Source organism: Martes martes (genome assembly GCF_963455335.1).
Source record: "Martes martes genome assembly, chromosome: 6".
NCBI classification, from domain to species: domain Eukaryota; kingdom Metazoa; phylum Chordata; class Mammalia; order Carnivora; family Mustelidae; genus Martes; species Martes martes.
The window spans coordinates 21193176-21208268 of NC_137893.1; the positions used below are offsets into that span (position 1 = coordinate 21193176).

The window sequence follows — 15093 nt, forward strand, 5'->3', positions numbered from 1 at the left end:
TTGACCCCAGTTAAAAAAAAAAAAAAAAAAAAAAAGTGACTACCAGGATTTTACCCAGCAGATCAGCAATAATCCTGCAGGAGTCTATTTAAGAAGGGTTTGAGAAAAAGTGATCAGAAGTACAGGTTAAAACAGGTTAAAAGGGGCACCTGGGTGGCTCAGTGGGTTAAAGCCTCTGCCTTCGGCTCAGGTCATGATCCCGGGGTCCTGGGATCGAGCCCCGCATCGGGCTCTCTGCTCAGCGGGGAGCCTGCTTCCCCCTCTCTCTCTGTCTGCGTCTCTGCCTACTTATGATCTCTGTCTGTCAAATAAATAAATTTAAATAAATAAATAAATAAATAAAACAGGTTAAAAGTTTCCTCCTCTAAAGATTAGAAGTGGAAGACAGAAAATTTCTTCCCCAGCCTTCCTAATACACAGTTCTACAGTTTTGTTTTGTTTTGCTTAGTACTATGTGTGGTCTTTTAACACAAATGGGACTCTTTCTTTTATTGCACTGCCAGAATATATGAACGTCTGTTCCTTAAGCAATAGTTTCCATTATTTGGGGGGCTTTGGCTTTTATCAGTAGTGATTATGGTATGTTTTTCTAACTGAACTATTTTTTTCTGTCTCAAGCCTTGCATATCTAATTTTTAATTCTCAGTTACCTTACCATGTGTTAGTCATTAACTCTGTTGCTGTTAGTTGTTGTCCAACTTTGAGACTTGTCACGCAGCTGAAATAAAAGGACGATAGTCATTATTTTTGAAAAACAATTTTTAGTATAAAACTATTCACTACAGTAAATTTAGGAGGTATAAAAGAATAAAAGTCACACAATTTCTCTACCTATTGACAACCACTCAGTATTTTAATGTGATTTTTTATTGTTGTTGTTTGTTTTTTAAGATTTTTATTTATTTATTTTGAGAGAGAGAGAGAGAGAGACAGAGTGAGTGAGAGCATGAGAGGGGAGGTCAGAGGGAGAAGCAGACTCCCCATAGAGCTGGGAGCCCGATGTGGGACTCAGTCCCAGGACTCTGGGACCATGACCTGAGCCAAAGGCAGTTGCTTAACCAACTGAGCCACCCAGGCACCCTAATGTGGTTTTTTATTTTAGTTTTTTTAAATGTATTGTTTTTATTTTGTTTTGTTTTATCAGGTGTGATCTTACTTAGTCACAGTATTGCATACAGATTTTTTTCACCAAATATTATAAACATTTTCCAAATTATGAGTTTCTGGAAACATTTTAATGACTACATGATAATTCTATCATATGTATATTTTTTTGAACAGAAAGTTTGTTCCCTGTTCTGCCACTATAGATAATTATGTGATTATTGTTTTCTTCATGAAGCTCATCCTGTATTTGGGGGTTTTTTCCATATAGTCGTAGAAGTAGGATTACTAAAAAATGGAAGACTCTTGATATATATTATGACATGAGTTGTAGCAATAACCATGCTGCTGACATATTCAAGAGAGCTGAATTTACCATACCTCACCAGTTTTTGATATTTTTTACTTCATTATGATCTGTGTATCATTAATATTAGAGTTGGCTATGTCACATAACACATGTACTCATTTTCTTCAGTAGCGATAATCTTTCTTCTGATTCTTCATATAGCTGGGAGTTGGTTACAGAGTTAACTGTTAAGGGCCAAAGTCTTTCCACGTAAACGGGAAAAGCACCGTGGTAATCCTTCAGCTCCAAATCAGAAAACATGAATCCAGTTCATTGAGTTTTATGTAGAGAATGACCAGGATATTTGGGAAATCATGCCCTAGAAAAAGTAACTGGAAAAACTGAGAACTTACCTTCATATCCAGGAAAGAGATACCATAAGGAAGAAAAAGTAGATTTTCTTGTTGCAAAAGAAAGAGATAGTACCAGTGGATATATGTTAGAGAAAGAAGTTTAACTTGATATTTCCAACTATTGGAAAATAAATGAGGCTACCTTTTAATAGTGATTCCCCACATACACATACATTATCAGCATTTATGCTATGTATTCTGTGGCCTCTGCCAACTTTAAGTTCTTAATGTTAGTGTTAAGCCTTGCCATGTAAAGGGGAGTAAGAATATGGTAATTTATCTCAATTGTGTGTGATTTTTTTTTAATGTTTGAAAGGAGTTGGGGGAGTACAAAGATATGTTTGAACTGACTGGTTTTGCTAAACTACTGTAGCTACTAGAGAATATCTAGAGAGGCTGTAGATAAGATCCAGGGAGATGATCTCCAATGATAAAATTATTCTGTTCTTTTTATTCATATGTAGTGACGATGGAGAGTTATTTGAGTAGAGGAAAGGAATATGATCAGTTTGTGCCATCTCCTTGGAGAAAAGGAGGCTTCATGGGGCACTTAAAACAAAAAAAATACTTTCTTTCCTGGTATTGATGATTCCTTTCAAAGGAAATTAATTTAGTAGCATATACGTGTGAAGAAAAACATGTTAAGACTAGAAAGAGTGTATTTGCATTAAATATGTAGTGAGAGGGCACAGAAAGGGAAGAAATGGGCATTTTTAAGGATTCAAAAGAAACTTCAAAAAAATCTTTAGGATAGGGAGCTAAATATTTTGGTAATTGCTCTTTGAGACAAAACAGTTGTTCTAAAATATGTTGTTTATAGGGAGATCGGTGGACGGCTTCTCATGGTAGAAACTCGACTTCCAAATGATCTGGCTGAGTTTGAGGGAGACTTTTCCTTGGAAGGACTTCGTCTGTGGAAAACAGCATTCTCAGCAATGACTCAGAATCCGAGACCAGGGTCACCTCTTCGCAATGGCCAGGCAGTGGTCAATAAGGGGTCAAGTAATAGCTATAAAATGGTTGAAGATAAAAAAATTGTGATTATGCCTTGCAAATGTGCCCCGAGTCGACAACTGGTTCAAGCATGGCTTCAAGCCAAAGAAGAATATGAACGTTCCAAGAAACTGTCTAAAACTGAGCCAACTGGAGTTGTAAAATCTGCTGAGAACTTCAGCTCTTCAGTTAACCCAGATGACAAACCTGTAGTGCCTCCAAAAATGAGTACAGCTCCACATACACTCCCCACCACAGCACATACCAAGGAAGATGTTGATAACGCTCAGATTGCTTTACAAGCACCAACTACGGGTTGTAGTCGAACTATAAGTGAAAACCAGGCACTGCCACCAGTTGCTTCCACAAATGATGCTGAGGAAGTTGATGATGATGATGATGATGACTACTATGTTAGTTATAGCTCCCCTGATTCTCCAGTAATTCCGCCTTGGCAACAGGCAACATCCCCAGATTCTAAAACTTTAAATGGAGATGAGAGACCCACATCACCAGTAGAGGAACTGCATTCCCTGAATATTGAGAATATCTTAAAACCAGTAAAAGATGGTATACAGAAAAGCCCCTGCAGTGAGCCTCTGGAGCCTCTAGCGATATCTCCAATTAATGTTAGGGCAAGGACTGCAATATGTGACCCACTCTGCCTTCACAGTACACCAATTGTACAGAGAAAACTTCTGGAAAGGCTTCCTGAAGCAAGTAGCCTGAGCCCTTTATCAACAGGTGAGTTTACAAATAACAGAAGGACTTCAAAGTTCTTTTTCAAAGATGTAGAAATGAAAACATTAGACTATGTAATGAAATTCAGAGCTTTTTTATGTGATTTTTTAAATATGTTTTTTAAATTTAAATTTAATTAACATATAGTGTATTATTAGTTTCAGAGGTAGAGTTCAGTGAGTCATCAGTCTTACATAATACCCAGTGCTCATTATATCATGTGCCCTCCTTAATGTCCATCACTCCATTACTCCATCCCACCACCCCTCTCCCATCCAGCAATCCTCAGTTTGTTTCCCATGATTAAAGAGTCTCTTATGGCTTGTCTCCCTCTCTGATTTCATCTTGTTTTATTTTTCCCTCCCTTCCCCTATGATCCTCTGTTTTGCTTCTTAAATTCTGCATCATGAGTGAGATCATACGGTAATTGTCTTTCTGATCGACTTATTTCACTTAGCATAATACACTTTAGTTCCATCTGTGTCATTGCAAATGGCAGGGTTTCTTTTTTTGATGGCTGCGTAATACTCTGTGTGTGTGTGTGTGTGTGTGTGTGTGTGTGTGTGTATGTATCATATCTTCTTCATCCATTTATCTGTCAGTGGACATCTGGATCGTGGGCATGGCTGCTATAAACATTGGGGTGCAGGTGCTCCTTCAGAATCCCTAGGTGTGCAATTTCTGGGTCATAGGGTAGCTCTATGTTCAGCTTTTTGAGGAACCTCCATACTGTTTTCCAGAATGGCTGCACCAGCTTGCATTCCCACCAAGAGTGTAAGAGGATTCTCCTTTCTCTGCATCCTCCCCAGCATCTGTCATTTCCTGAGTAGTTGATTTTAGCCATTCTAACTGATGTGAGGCGCTATCTCATTATGGTTTTGATTTGTATTTCCCTGGTGCCAAGTGACATTGAGCATTATTTTATGTGTCTGTTGACCATTTGTATATCATCTTTGGAGAAGTGTCTGTGTCTTCTGCCCATTCCTTGATTGGAACATTTGTTCTTTGGGTGTTAAGTTTGGTAAGTTCTTTATAGGTTTAGGATACTAGTCCTTTATCTGATAAGACATTTGCAAATATCTTCTTCCATTCTGTCGGTTATCTTTTGGTTTTGTTGACTGTTTCCTTTGCTGTGCAAAAACTTTTTATCTTGATGAAGTCCTAGTAGTTCATTTTTGCCTTTATTTCCCTTGCCTTTGGAGACATGTCTAGCAAGAAGTTGCTGTGGCCGAGGTCACAGAGGTTGCTGCCTGTGTTGGCCTCTAGGATTTTGATGGATTCTTTTTTTTTTTCTTTAAAGATTTTATTTATTTATTTGACAGATAGAGATCACAAGTAGGCAGAGAGGCAGGCAGAGAGAGAGGAGGGGGGAAGCAGGCTCCCCACTGAGCAGAGAGCCCGATGCGGAGCTCAATCCCAGGACCCTGAAATCATGACCTGAGCCGAAGGCAGAGGTTGATTTTGATGGATTCTTGTCTCACATTTAGGTCTTTCATCCATTTTGAATCTATTTTGGTGTGTGGTGTAAGGAAATGGTCCAGTTTCATCCTTCTGCATGTGGCTGTCCAATTTTCTCAACACCATTTGTTGAAGAGATTGTCTTTTTTCCATTGGAAAAACTCCTTACTGTTTTTTTCCATTGGAAAAACTCTTTACTGTTTTGTGGAAGATTAGTTGACCATAGAGTTGAGGTTCCATTTCAGGGTTCTGTATTCTGTTCCATTGATGCATGAGTCTGTTTTTGTGCCAGTACCATACTGTCTTGATGATTACAACTTTGTAATAGAGCTTGAAGTCAGGAATTTTGATGCTACCAGCTTTTTTTCTTTCTCAACATCATTCTGGGTATTTGGGCTCTTTTCTGGTTCCATACAAATTTTAGGATTATTTGTCCCATTTCTGTGGGGGAAAAAAAAAGCTGATGGTATTTTGATAAGGGATTTATCGAATGTATGGATTGCTTTAGATAGCATAGACATTTCAACAATATTTGTTCTTCCAATCCATGAGCATGGAACATATTTCCATTTCTTTGGGTCTTCCTCCGTTTCTTTCATGAGTGTTCTACAGTTTTCTGAGTACAGATCCTTTGCCTCTTTGGTTCAGTTTATTTCTACATATCTTACGGTTTGGGGTGCAGTTGCAAATGGGATCGACTCCTCAGTTTCTCTGTCTTCTGTCTTGTTAGTGTATAGAAATGCAACTGCTTTCTGTGCATTGATTTCTGTGCATTGCTGAATTTTATATGAATTCTAGCAATTTTGGGGTGGAGTCTTTTGGGTTTTACACAGAGAGTGTCATATCATTTGCAAAGAGTGAGAGTTTGATTTCTTCTTTGCAGATTCAGAGGCCTTTAATTCTTTTTGTTTGCTGATTGCTGAGGCTAGGGCTCTAGTACTGTGTTGAACAATCATGATAGTGGACATCCTTGTCATGTTCCTGACCTTAATGGGAAGGCTCTCAGTTTTTCCCCCATTGAGAATGATATTTTGCTCTGGACTTTTCATATATGGCTTTTATGATACTGAGGTATGTACTCTTTATCCCTACACTGTGAAGAGTTTTAATCAAGAAAGGATGCTATACTTCAGATGCTTTTTCTGCATCTACTGAGAGTATCATATGGTTCTTGTTCTTTCTTTTATTAATGTAGTGTATTACATTGATTTACGAATGTTAAACCACCCTTGCAGCCCAGGAGTAAGTCCCACTTGGTTGTGGTGAATAATTCTTTTAATGTACTGTTAGATCCTGTTGGCTAGTATCTTGGTGAGAATTTTTGCATCCATGTTAATCAGGAATATTGGTCTGTAGTTCTTTTTGGTGGGGTCTTTGTCTAGTTTGGAGATCAAGGTAATGCTGGCCTCATAGAGTTTGGGAAAAAAAAAAAGAGTTTGGAAGTTTTCCTTCCATTTCTATTTTTTGAAATAGCTTCAGAAGAATAGGTATGAATTCTTCAAATGTTTGGTAGGATTGCCCTGGGAAACCATCTGGTCCTGGACCCTTGTTTGCTGGGAGGTTTTTGATTACTGCTTCAATTTCCTTGCTGGTTATGGGTCTGTTCAGGTTTTCTGTTTCTTTCTATTTCAGTTTTGGTAGTTTATACTACCAAATGTATAGATGTATCTAGGAATAAATCTATTTCTTCCAGATTGCCTAATTTATTGGCATGTAGTTGCTCATAATATGTTCCTATAATTGTTTGTATTTATTTGGTATTGGTTGTGATCTCTCTTCTTTCATTCATGATTTTATTAATTTGCATCCTTTCTCTTCTTTTTGATAAGTCTGGCCAGGAGTTTATCAATCTTACTAATTCTTTCAAAGAACCAGCTCCTAGTTTCATTGATTTGTTCTACTGTTCTTTTGGTTTTTATTTCATTGATTTCTGCTCTGATCTTTATAAATTCTCTTCTCCTGCTGGATTTAGGCTTTACTTGCTGTTCTTTCTCCAGCTCCTTTGTGTAGGGTTAGATTGTGTACTTGTGACCTTTCTTATTTCTTGAGAAAGGCTTGTATTGCTATATATTTTCCTCTTAGGACCACCTTTGCTGCATCCCAAAGGTTTTGAACAGTTGTGTTTTCATTTTTATTTGTTTCCATGAATTTTTTAAAATTCTTTAATTTCCTGGTTGACCCATTCATTCTTTTTTTTTTTTTTTTTTTTAGATTTTATTTATTTATTCGACACAGAGAGAGATCACAAGTAGGCAGAGAGGCAGGCAGAGAGAGAGGGGGAAGCAGGCTCCCTGCTAAGCAGAGAGCCCAATGCGGGACTCGATCCCAGGACCCGGAGATCATGACCTGAGCCGAAGGCAGAGGCCTAACCCACTGAGCCACCCAGGTGCCCCTGACCCATTCATTCTTAAGTAGTATGCTCTTTAACCACCATGTATTTGTGTTCTCTCAAATTTCCTCTTGTGATTGGGTTCAAGTTTCAAAGCATTGAAGTCTGAAAATATATAGGGAATGATCCCAATCTTTTGGTACCAGTTTAGACCTGAAAATCAGAGCTTTTTAAATGAAATTTTAACTCCACTAATGAGAAATTATTATTATTATTTTATCATGTCCTATAAAGTCCTCAATTATCACGTGGAAACTTTATCTTTCTGCCATGAAATCTATTTATAGATGCTTCCATCATATGTTCTTTTGCTTGCTGGGTGAAATATAGGAGCCCTCTCAGAAGCCTTCCTTTTTCTCAGCTTGATTTTTCCCACTGGCTTTAACATATACCCAACTCTTTCCCACCCTTTAAGATATAAAGAAAACCAAAAACCTGCCGTGACCTTATACCCGCAGCTTCTATTTTTTTTCCTGTTCTTCAAAGCCAGATTTCTTAAAAGATTTCTATAATTTGACAACTCCCATTTCTTTACCTCCTACTCATTTCTTAGCCCACTCAACATTCAATTCTGCCCCCATCATTCCACTAGTATGGCTCTTGTAAAGATTTTCAAAAAGTTTCATGTAGCTAAAGCCAATATATGTTTTCTTGGTGTTCCTATCATGTGCCCTCTTTAAACAGCCATTGTTCTATAGACCATACCTTCCTTCTTGGAGCTTTCAGTCCCCTTGGCTTTTCTCCTACTTCTGTGTGTCTGCCTACTGGCTTTACTTTGAAGCTTTACTCAGTATTTTCTCCCTAAATAAGTGAGTTCCTACCCACAGGATTACTACAGATAACTTACAGATTTAAATTTCCAGTTCAGAACTCTTTAACCTCCAATCTAGCTGTCTATTTGGCATTTCTATTTGAATGCTCAAAAGCATCACAAGGTCAGTATTTTTCTTCTTCTTCTTCTTCTTCTTCTTCTTCTTCTTCTTCTTCTTCGTCTTTGTCTTCATCTTCGTCTTCGTCTTCTTTGTCTTCTTCTTCTTCTTCTTCGTCTTCTTCTTTGTCGTCTTCTTCGTCGTCGTCATCTTCTTCGTCGTCTTCTTTTTTTTTTAGATGGGGGAGGGGGGAAAGGAGGAAAGAGATCCTAAAGAGGCTCCACACCCAGCACGGAATCCAGTGTGGGGCTTGATCCCTCGACCCTGAGATCAAAACCTGAGCCAAAATCAAGGCAGACACTCAACTGACTGAACCACTCTGGCACCCCATAATGTCAATGTTTTTAAAACTCAATTTATGATCTCACGGTATATATTTGCCACCAGTCATCCAGTGTACTCATACACACAAACATACATGCCCACCCATAAAAGCCCCTGTGGTTCTTTTTTGGTTTTCCTTACTTAAGTGAATAGTACAACCATCTCTCTGTCACTGAATTACACAACTCAGAAACATGGGATTTATTTGTAACACCCACCTGATTCCCTTATCCCCCATCCTCTCTAGTCTATTACCAGCCAAGTCCTGTCACTTTTTTGTTTCCCAAATTACCCAAATTTCTCCATTGTTTTCTCTACCTCTACCACCACAACCTTAGGCCAAGCTGTCATCATCTCACCTGGATGTCTATCCTAGCCTTCTTTCCACCCACAGTAACTTCCGCTTCTTTTGCTTGGTAATCAGGAAAAATTCTTACTCAGTTCCTAGTTAATTACTACTCTTTCTTCTGATTTTAGCACAAAAAAGCCTTCCTGATCTCCCTAATAAAAGTCCCTGTTATATTCCCCTTTGTCATACTTACCCCAGTTATAATTTTATTTTGCTGAATGCATTCGATGAGTATCTTATTCTCACTCTAGACCCTGTGAGGGAAGAGACTCTATTTTTTCCTCCTCATAAATACTTGATGAATATATAAATAAATGAATTAAATGATTGCCTAGGATATGACTGAGGTATAAAACTCAATAATTAAAATAAAAATGTTTTTATTTAAAAATACAGAATTTTAGGGGCACCTGGGTGGCTCAGTGGTTTAAGCCTCTGCCTTCGGCTCAGGTCATGATCTCAGGGTTCTGGGATCGAGCCCCACATCGGGCTCTCTGCTCAGCAGGAGCCTGCTTCCCCCTCTCTCTGTCTGCCTCTCTGCCTAGCTCTGATTTCTCTCTGTCAAATAAATAAAATCTTAAAAAAAAAAAAAATAAATAAAAATACAGAATTTTAAAGTTATTTTAGTGGGGATCAGAAGTTTGAATTAGTTTTATTTTTAAATTATGAAGTCTTTGTGGGGAATTAATAGAACGGTACTCACAAATGGTACTCAGGAGTTCGGAATAACAAAAATTAAAGGTAATTTTGATGTACAATTTTGATGTTAAATATGACATTTCTTTCTACAGAACCAAAAACCCAGAAATTGAGTCATAAGAAAGGAAGTAATACTGACACTCTTGGAAGAGTACTCTTAACACAAGCAAAGGTAACTATGCTAAACATACTTATTGTTCAGTGGAAGATCCATTCCTAGATTTCAGTTAGATAATTGATAACTTTGTGTCTCAATTTTTAAAAATTTTATTATATTTTTGCATCATTTTATTTACATATCTTTGAGACAACAAGAAATTGCCTAATTTTTTTAGTTTTTTTTTTGTTGTTGGGATCTAAAAGATTCTTATATGTAAATACAAATATTACAGAGAAAGTGAATATGATAGCCAAAATGTGGATTATGAGGATACAAATACATTAACTGATTACTGGCAAAATCAGAACAATCCAATGACAGCAGAGCTCAAGTAAGTGATTTTTGATCCCACCAAAAATATATCCTTTTTCTTGGTTTATTACTTTTTTCTCAACTATAACATTGATTTTTTTCAGTTCATTTTACTAAGTAGTAAAGGAAAGCAACATTATTTACTCCTGAAACTAAAAAATCTTAAATATCTTTATTCAAATACTAAAAATACAGTAATCTTAGAAATATATGATTATGTTTAAAAAGGTATACATTAGACATGTATCCTTAAAAATAGATGACAGAAATCACTTCCATATTGGTTACATCTCATTAATATTAACCACATAAAATATGTTTTAGCTTTTCTATTTTAAAACTAAATACTTTTTAAAAGCTTTCATTTTTAAATCAGTATTGTTGAATTACAAGCTATTTATATTAAAGAATAAGTACAAATGTGTTGTGAGCATAAATCAACATTGGGGGGAATGGTTAATGGATCTGGAAATTGGAAAAAACATTTTTAAAAAATAGATTCTATTTTTTCTAAACCCTTCAAGATGATTTACGTTTTCATTCGTCTTTCAGACACATGTTGTGTTAGAGTAAAATACAGACCCACATTTTCAAATCTTATAGACACTTTAGTCAGCCTGGTTGCACATACATTGCCTGCTTGTTTGCTATACTTCCAAGAAAGGTCAAGATAAATGTCCATGTGGTGTAAATGTCAGCTCTCCAACAAGACTTATTTTCATTATTTGGGGTTTATAAACTAAAGATCGACATTTGGTTTGCTTTCAGATTATATCAGATATTTCTACGTATACCCAGTTCTGATACCTTGAATTACTAGCATGAAAAGAATGTTAATAAAAAATTTTTTTTAAAGTTAATAAAATATTTAACTAGTTTCTTCTTGGGTCTAAAGAGATGGTACTAGTTTATCATGTATTACTAAACACATAAAGCAGATTATCTAAGTAGGAATAAGTGATTAAAAAAAAGAAAATGATTGCTTATTTATCTTTTTCTGGCTATGTGTTGTTGTTGTTTTTTTTTTAATAGAATCAGTTTGCAGCAGTAAATATCCCAAAGAAAGAAACTTCTCAGATTGACGGACCATCTTTAAACAATACTTACGGTTTCAAAGTCAGCGTACAAAACTTACAGGAGGCAAAAGCTTTACATGAGGTAAAATTGCAACAGTAAGGACACATACACTATTTAACCTCTTGTGTTTTATTCTGTGGACAAGTATGAACATCTCTTACTGAGGGTGGAATACATTGAATTCTGTGCCTGTTCATCTTCATTTTGTTATTAGTTTATATATTTATATAAAATAGAGAAACCTTTTTGGGTTTTGTTTTTTGTTTTTTGGGTTTTTTTTGAGAAACTTTTGAAGTAGCCATCAGTTATTGAGACTGCTTTGTGATTTCACAATTTTCACAAATCTTATAGCTGAAATTTGGTTTATAGAAGCTAAAATGAGAAAAGCCTTTATAACTATTCTTTATGTTATTCTGGGATTGTTATATTAAGATGTTATATCCTAAATGAGATATTTATTTGTATTTCCTACTTGTTTGGTTCAGTGAATCAGTGCTTGCTAATTCATTGCTATGATTCTGTTGTTACCTTCACAGCACAGACCATATGCCAAAGGGTAGGCAGCCATCTTATTAATATGTACATCAATCAGAGGACATACTAAAAAATAAAGAAAATTTATCTGTATTAAAGAAAACGCAACTCAAAGCATATCTCTGGCAGGCATTAAGGTGGAAATTAGAGAATATTTTCATTGTTTACATACCTGTGCTGGCCACTACTAGCAATGTGGCTATTGAGAATTTAAAATTTGCCTTATCCATCTAGGAGGTGAATTCTAAATTTCATTTAATTGTACATAATTTAGATTTAAAAACTGATACTTGACTCCTTTGTTAGAAAATGGTTAAGTATGTTTGAAACAACTTAGGTATTTAAAACTACTTTTCAATTGTAAATTTTACAATAATACAGACCAAGTATTTCCGTATAAAATTTTAACATCAACATTGAAATGTGCTGTAAATGTAAATGCACACAGATTTTAAAGACTTAATAGGAACAAAGAATGTAAAATATCACATTAGTAATGTTTCATCTTGATTACATGTTGGAAGGGTGATATTTTAGATGTATTAAATGAAAATATTTTCAAATTAGCCTATTTTTACTTTTTTTAATGTAACTACTAGAAAATCTAAAATTACATGTGACTTTCATGATATTTCTATTGAACAGTTGTTTTATGTCTTTGCCTTTAGAGCACAAAATTTGATTTTTTATTTTTGTATATTTCTTCTCAAGTCAATTCTGTATTAAACTGTTCTAAGGATAGATGAGCATAGTCTAAGAAAAATTCAAATATTGTCCTCATTTTCACCTAAATTGGAGCTAAGATTTGTACTTTTTTAGAAATTGGAACATAGTCTAATTGCCTGATTACTTGAACATTGCTTTTTTCAACAGCATTTAGTTCCTGCTTTATACCTACTTGGCCCTGTACCATATCCCTCGAAGCCTAGATAAATTAAGTAATAAACTCAGGAATACATATCTTATGAAGTACAGACCCAAAATTAGGGAAAAAATATGTGATAAAGATATTTATTAAAGCAAATTTTATAGACCTTAGAAAAGACTCATTACATATGATTATCCTTTAATTATTTGAAGGATTATTCTCCTTATGCTCTTACGTTATTTCTCCATAACCCCACTGCAGAATCATGAGCCCTCTTGAAGTTAAAATCACTTAGAAGTTAGGGTAGGTTGCTCACAGCTTCTTCCCTAAGCAGGATTTCATCTCAACGTGTGCTCTAAACTGCCACCTGGTGGTCACATGGGGAATGAGCAAAAAATGATCCACAATATATATGCCATTCCTTTTTCTAGGAAATTGTGTCCACAGGTTTTTTTCCTCTGTGTTCTATTAATGCTGCACTAATTTCCCTCTCTTCTGCATATACATTCTCCATACAGAAGAGAATCCTCATCCTCCTTTGCATATACATCCTCCTTCTGCATATACATTCTCCACACAGAAGAGAATCCTCATCCTCCTTTGTCACCCACCTCTTTCTTCGTCACACTCAGTAAATCTCTCCATCTCTTGATTTCATGTTTGCTTAAAAAAAAATGCCCCTAAGATCAGTAGTGCATTGTATATCAAGGAATAGAATGGCAAAATTTGAATGTGCAGTTTGGCCTACTAAATAAGAAAACCTCCACAAATCTTTTGACGTGAAATTGTCTTCAGTCTTCTTCACAGTCCGTTTTCATCCTTTTCTAAATAAACTGTTTTTGTTGTTGTTGGTTTGGTTTGGTTTGGTTTGGTTTGATTTGAGTTTAGGAGAGGTTTCCCAGTTTAGATTTTTTAACTTACCAAATTAATATGTGATTATTGTCTAAAAAAAATCAAGCCTGAAGAGCATACATTTAAAAGTAGTTCTTTCTCTTTGCTCCCCACTTTACTTAGTTTGATGTTTTTAATATTTAGAAACAGCAGTATATATTCAAAAAAAGTAGTAGATTTGTGGATATTTGTTTTATTCTTGTGCTTTATATATGTATAATTAATGTTCTTTACATTTAAAAAAGTATTTAATTACAAACTTACTAATGCATGCAGGACAAAAAGATTTACAGTGAAAATTAAGCTTACCTCCCACATCAGACTCTAAACAGAGTCCTTCCCCAAAGACAGTATAAGCAGTTCTTTATTTTTATGTCTCTTTGCAGAAATTTTCTGTGCTTAACATTTTTACATACATAAACACATACTACACTCACTGGTTCCACTTTTCAGTGTATTATGGTGATCTTTCCATATTAGGACATTTAGATCTGGTTCCTTCTTTTGAAAATTGTAAAAGTTACAGAGTATTTATTATATGTAGCCTTTATGGGATGTCACATAATTTATATAACCAGTCGCCAGCTGATAAACATTTACGTTTTTAGTCTTTTATAAACTATAAAATACTGGAAATATAATTTTTAACGAACATCCTCATACATAAATATTGACTACATGTGAGTATATCTGCAGGATATATTTCAGGAATAGAATTGTAGATCAAAGTATATGTCCATTTTTAATTTTGATAGATATTTCTAAATTGTCCTCCAACGAGGTCTACCAAATTCTGCGTCCATCACTAGGGAGAGCCTTGTATTTACATTTCTTCGTGCAAAATAAATACCGAACACAGTCCTTCATTAAATTTGTATGATTTTAATAATTACCAATACTGTAAGAGTAGTCTCCTCTTTTCCATTTCCACGTATATGTACATTATTGGTACACTGATGGCTATAATTCCACGGCTGTAATCATGACTCCAACCTATGTTTTATTTTTTTAACTAAAGTTTCTACTTATTTTGTCTTGGGTTTTTGTTTTTTTTTTTAAGATTTTATTTATTTATTTGACAGACAGAGATCACAAATAGGCAGAGAGGCAGGCAGAGAGAGAGGAGGAAGCAGGCTCCCTGTTGAGCAGAGAGCCCGATGCGGGACTCGATCCCAGGACCCTGGGATCATGACCTGAGCCGAAAGCAGAGGCTTTAACCCACTGAGCCACCCAGGTTCCCTTTGTCTTGGTTTTTAAGAAGAGAACTAAGGATTACAGTTCAGAGTTTTTATAAGCATAGGAATATAAGTGCAAAAAACAAAATACTACTTTTTTGCATATATGTTAAAGAGAAAATATACATGGGCAAAAATCTATTGTGTAGTTGATGGCATATAATTCTTACAATATTTTTTCAGGAAAAACTATAATTAAAAACTTAACTAGTACATACAGAAGTAAATTGTGGTAGTATAGAATTAATAGGAATTTAAAAATAAAATACATCTTTCTTTTTAGTCTAAACTAGAGGTGAAACCATAGTTAACTAGGTAGAAAGTACAA

The 15093-nt window shown here is 35.4% G+C and overlaps 1 protein-coding gene across 1 annotated transcript in view; it reads left to right on the top strand.

The window, feature by feature from the left end:
• REV3L (REV3 like, DNA directed polymerase zeta catalytic subunit) overlaps positions 1-15093 on the top strand; it is a 182957-nt gene that overhangs the window by 105625 nt on the left and 62239 nt on the right. The window contains exons 14-16 of the mRNA XM_080806922.1: positions 2627-3543; positions 9781-9860; positions 11193-11318. Of these exons, the coding sequence (XP_080663048.1) occupies positions 2627-3543; positions 9781-9860; positions 11193-11318 (1123 nt within the window). The remainder of the gene's footprint in view (positions 1-2626; positions 3544-9780; positions 9861-11192; positions 11319-15093) is intronic.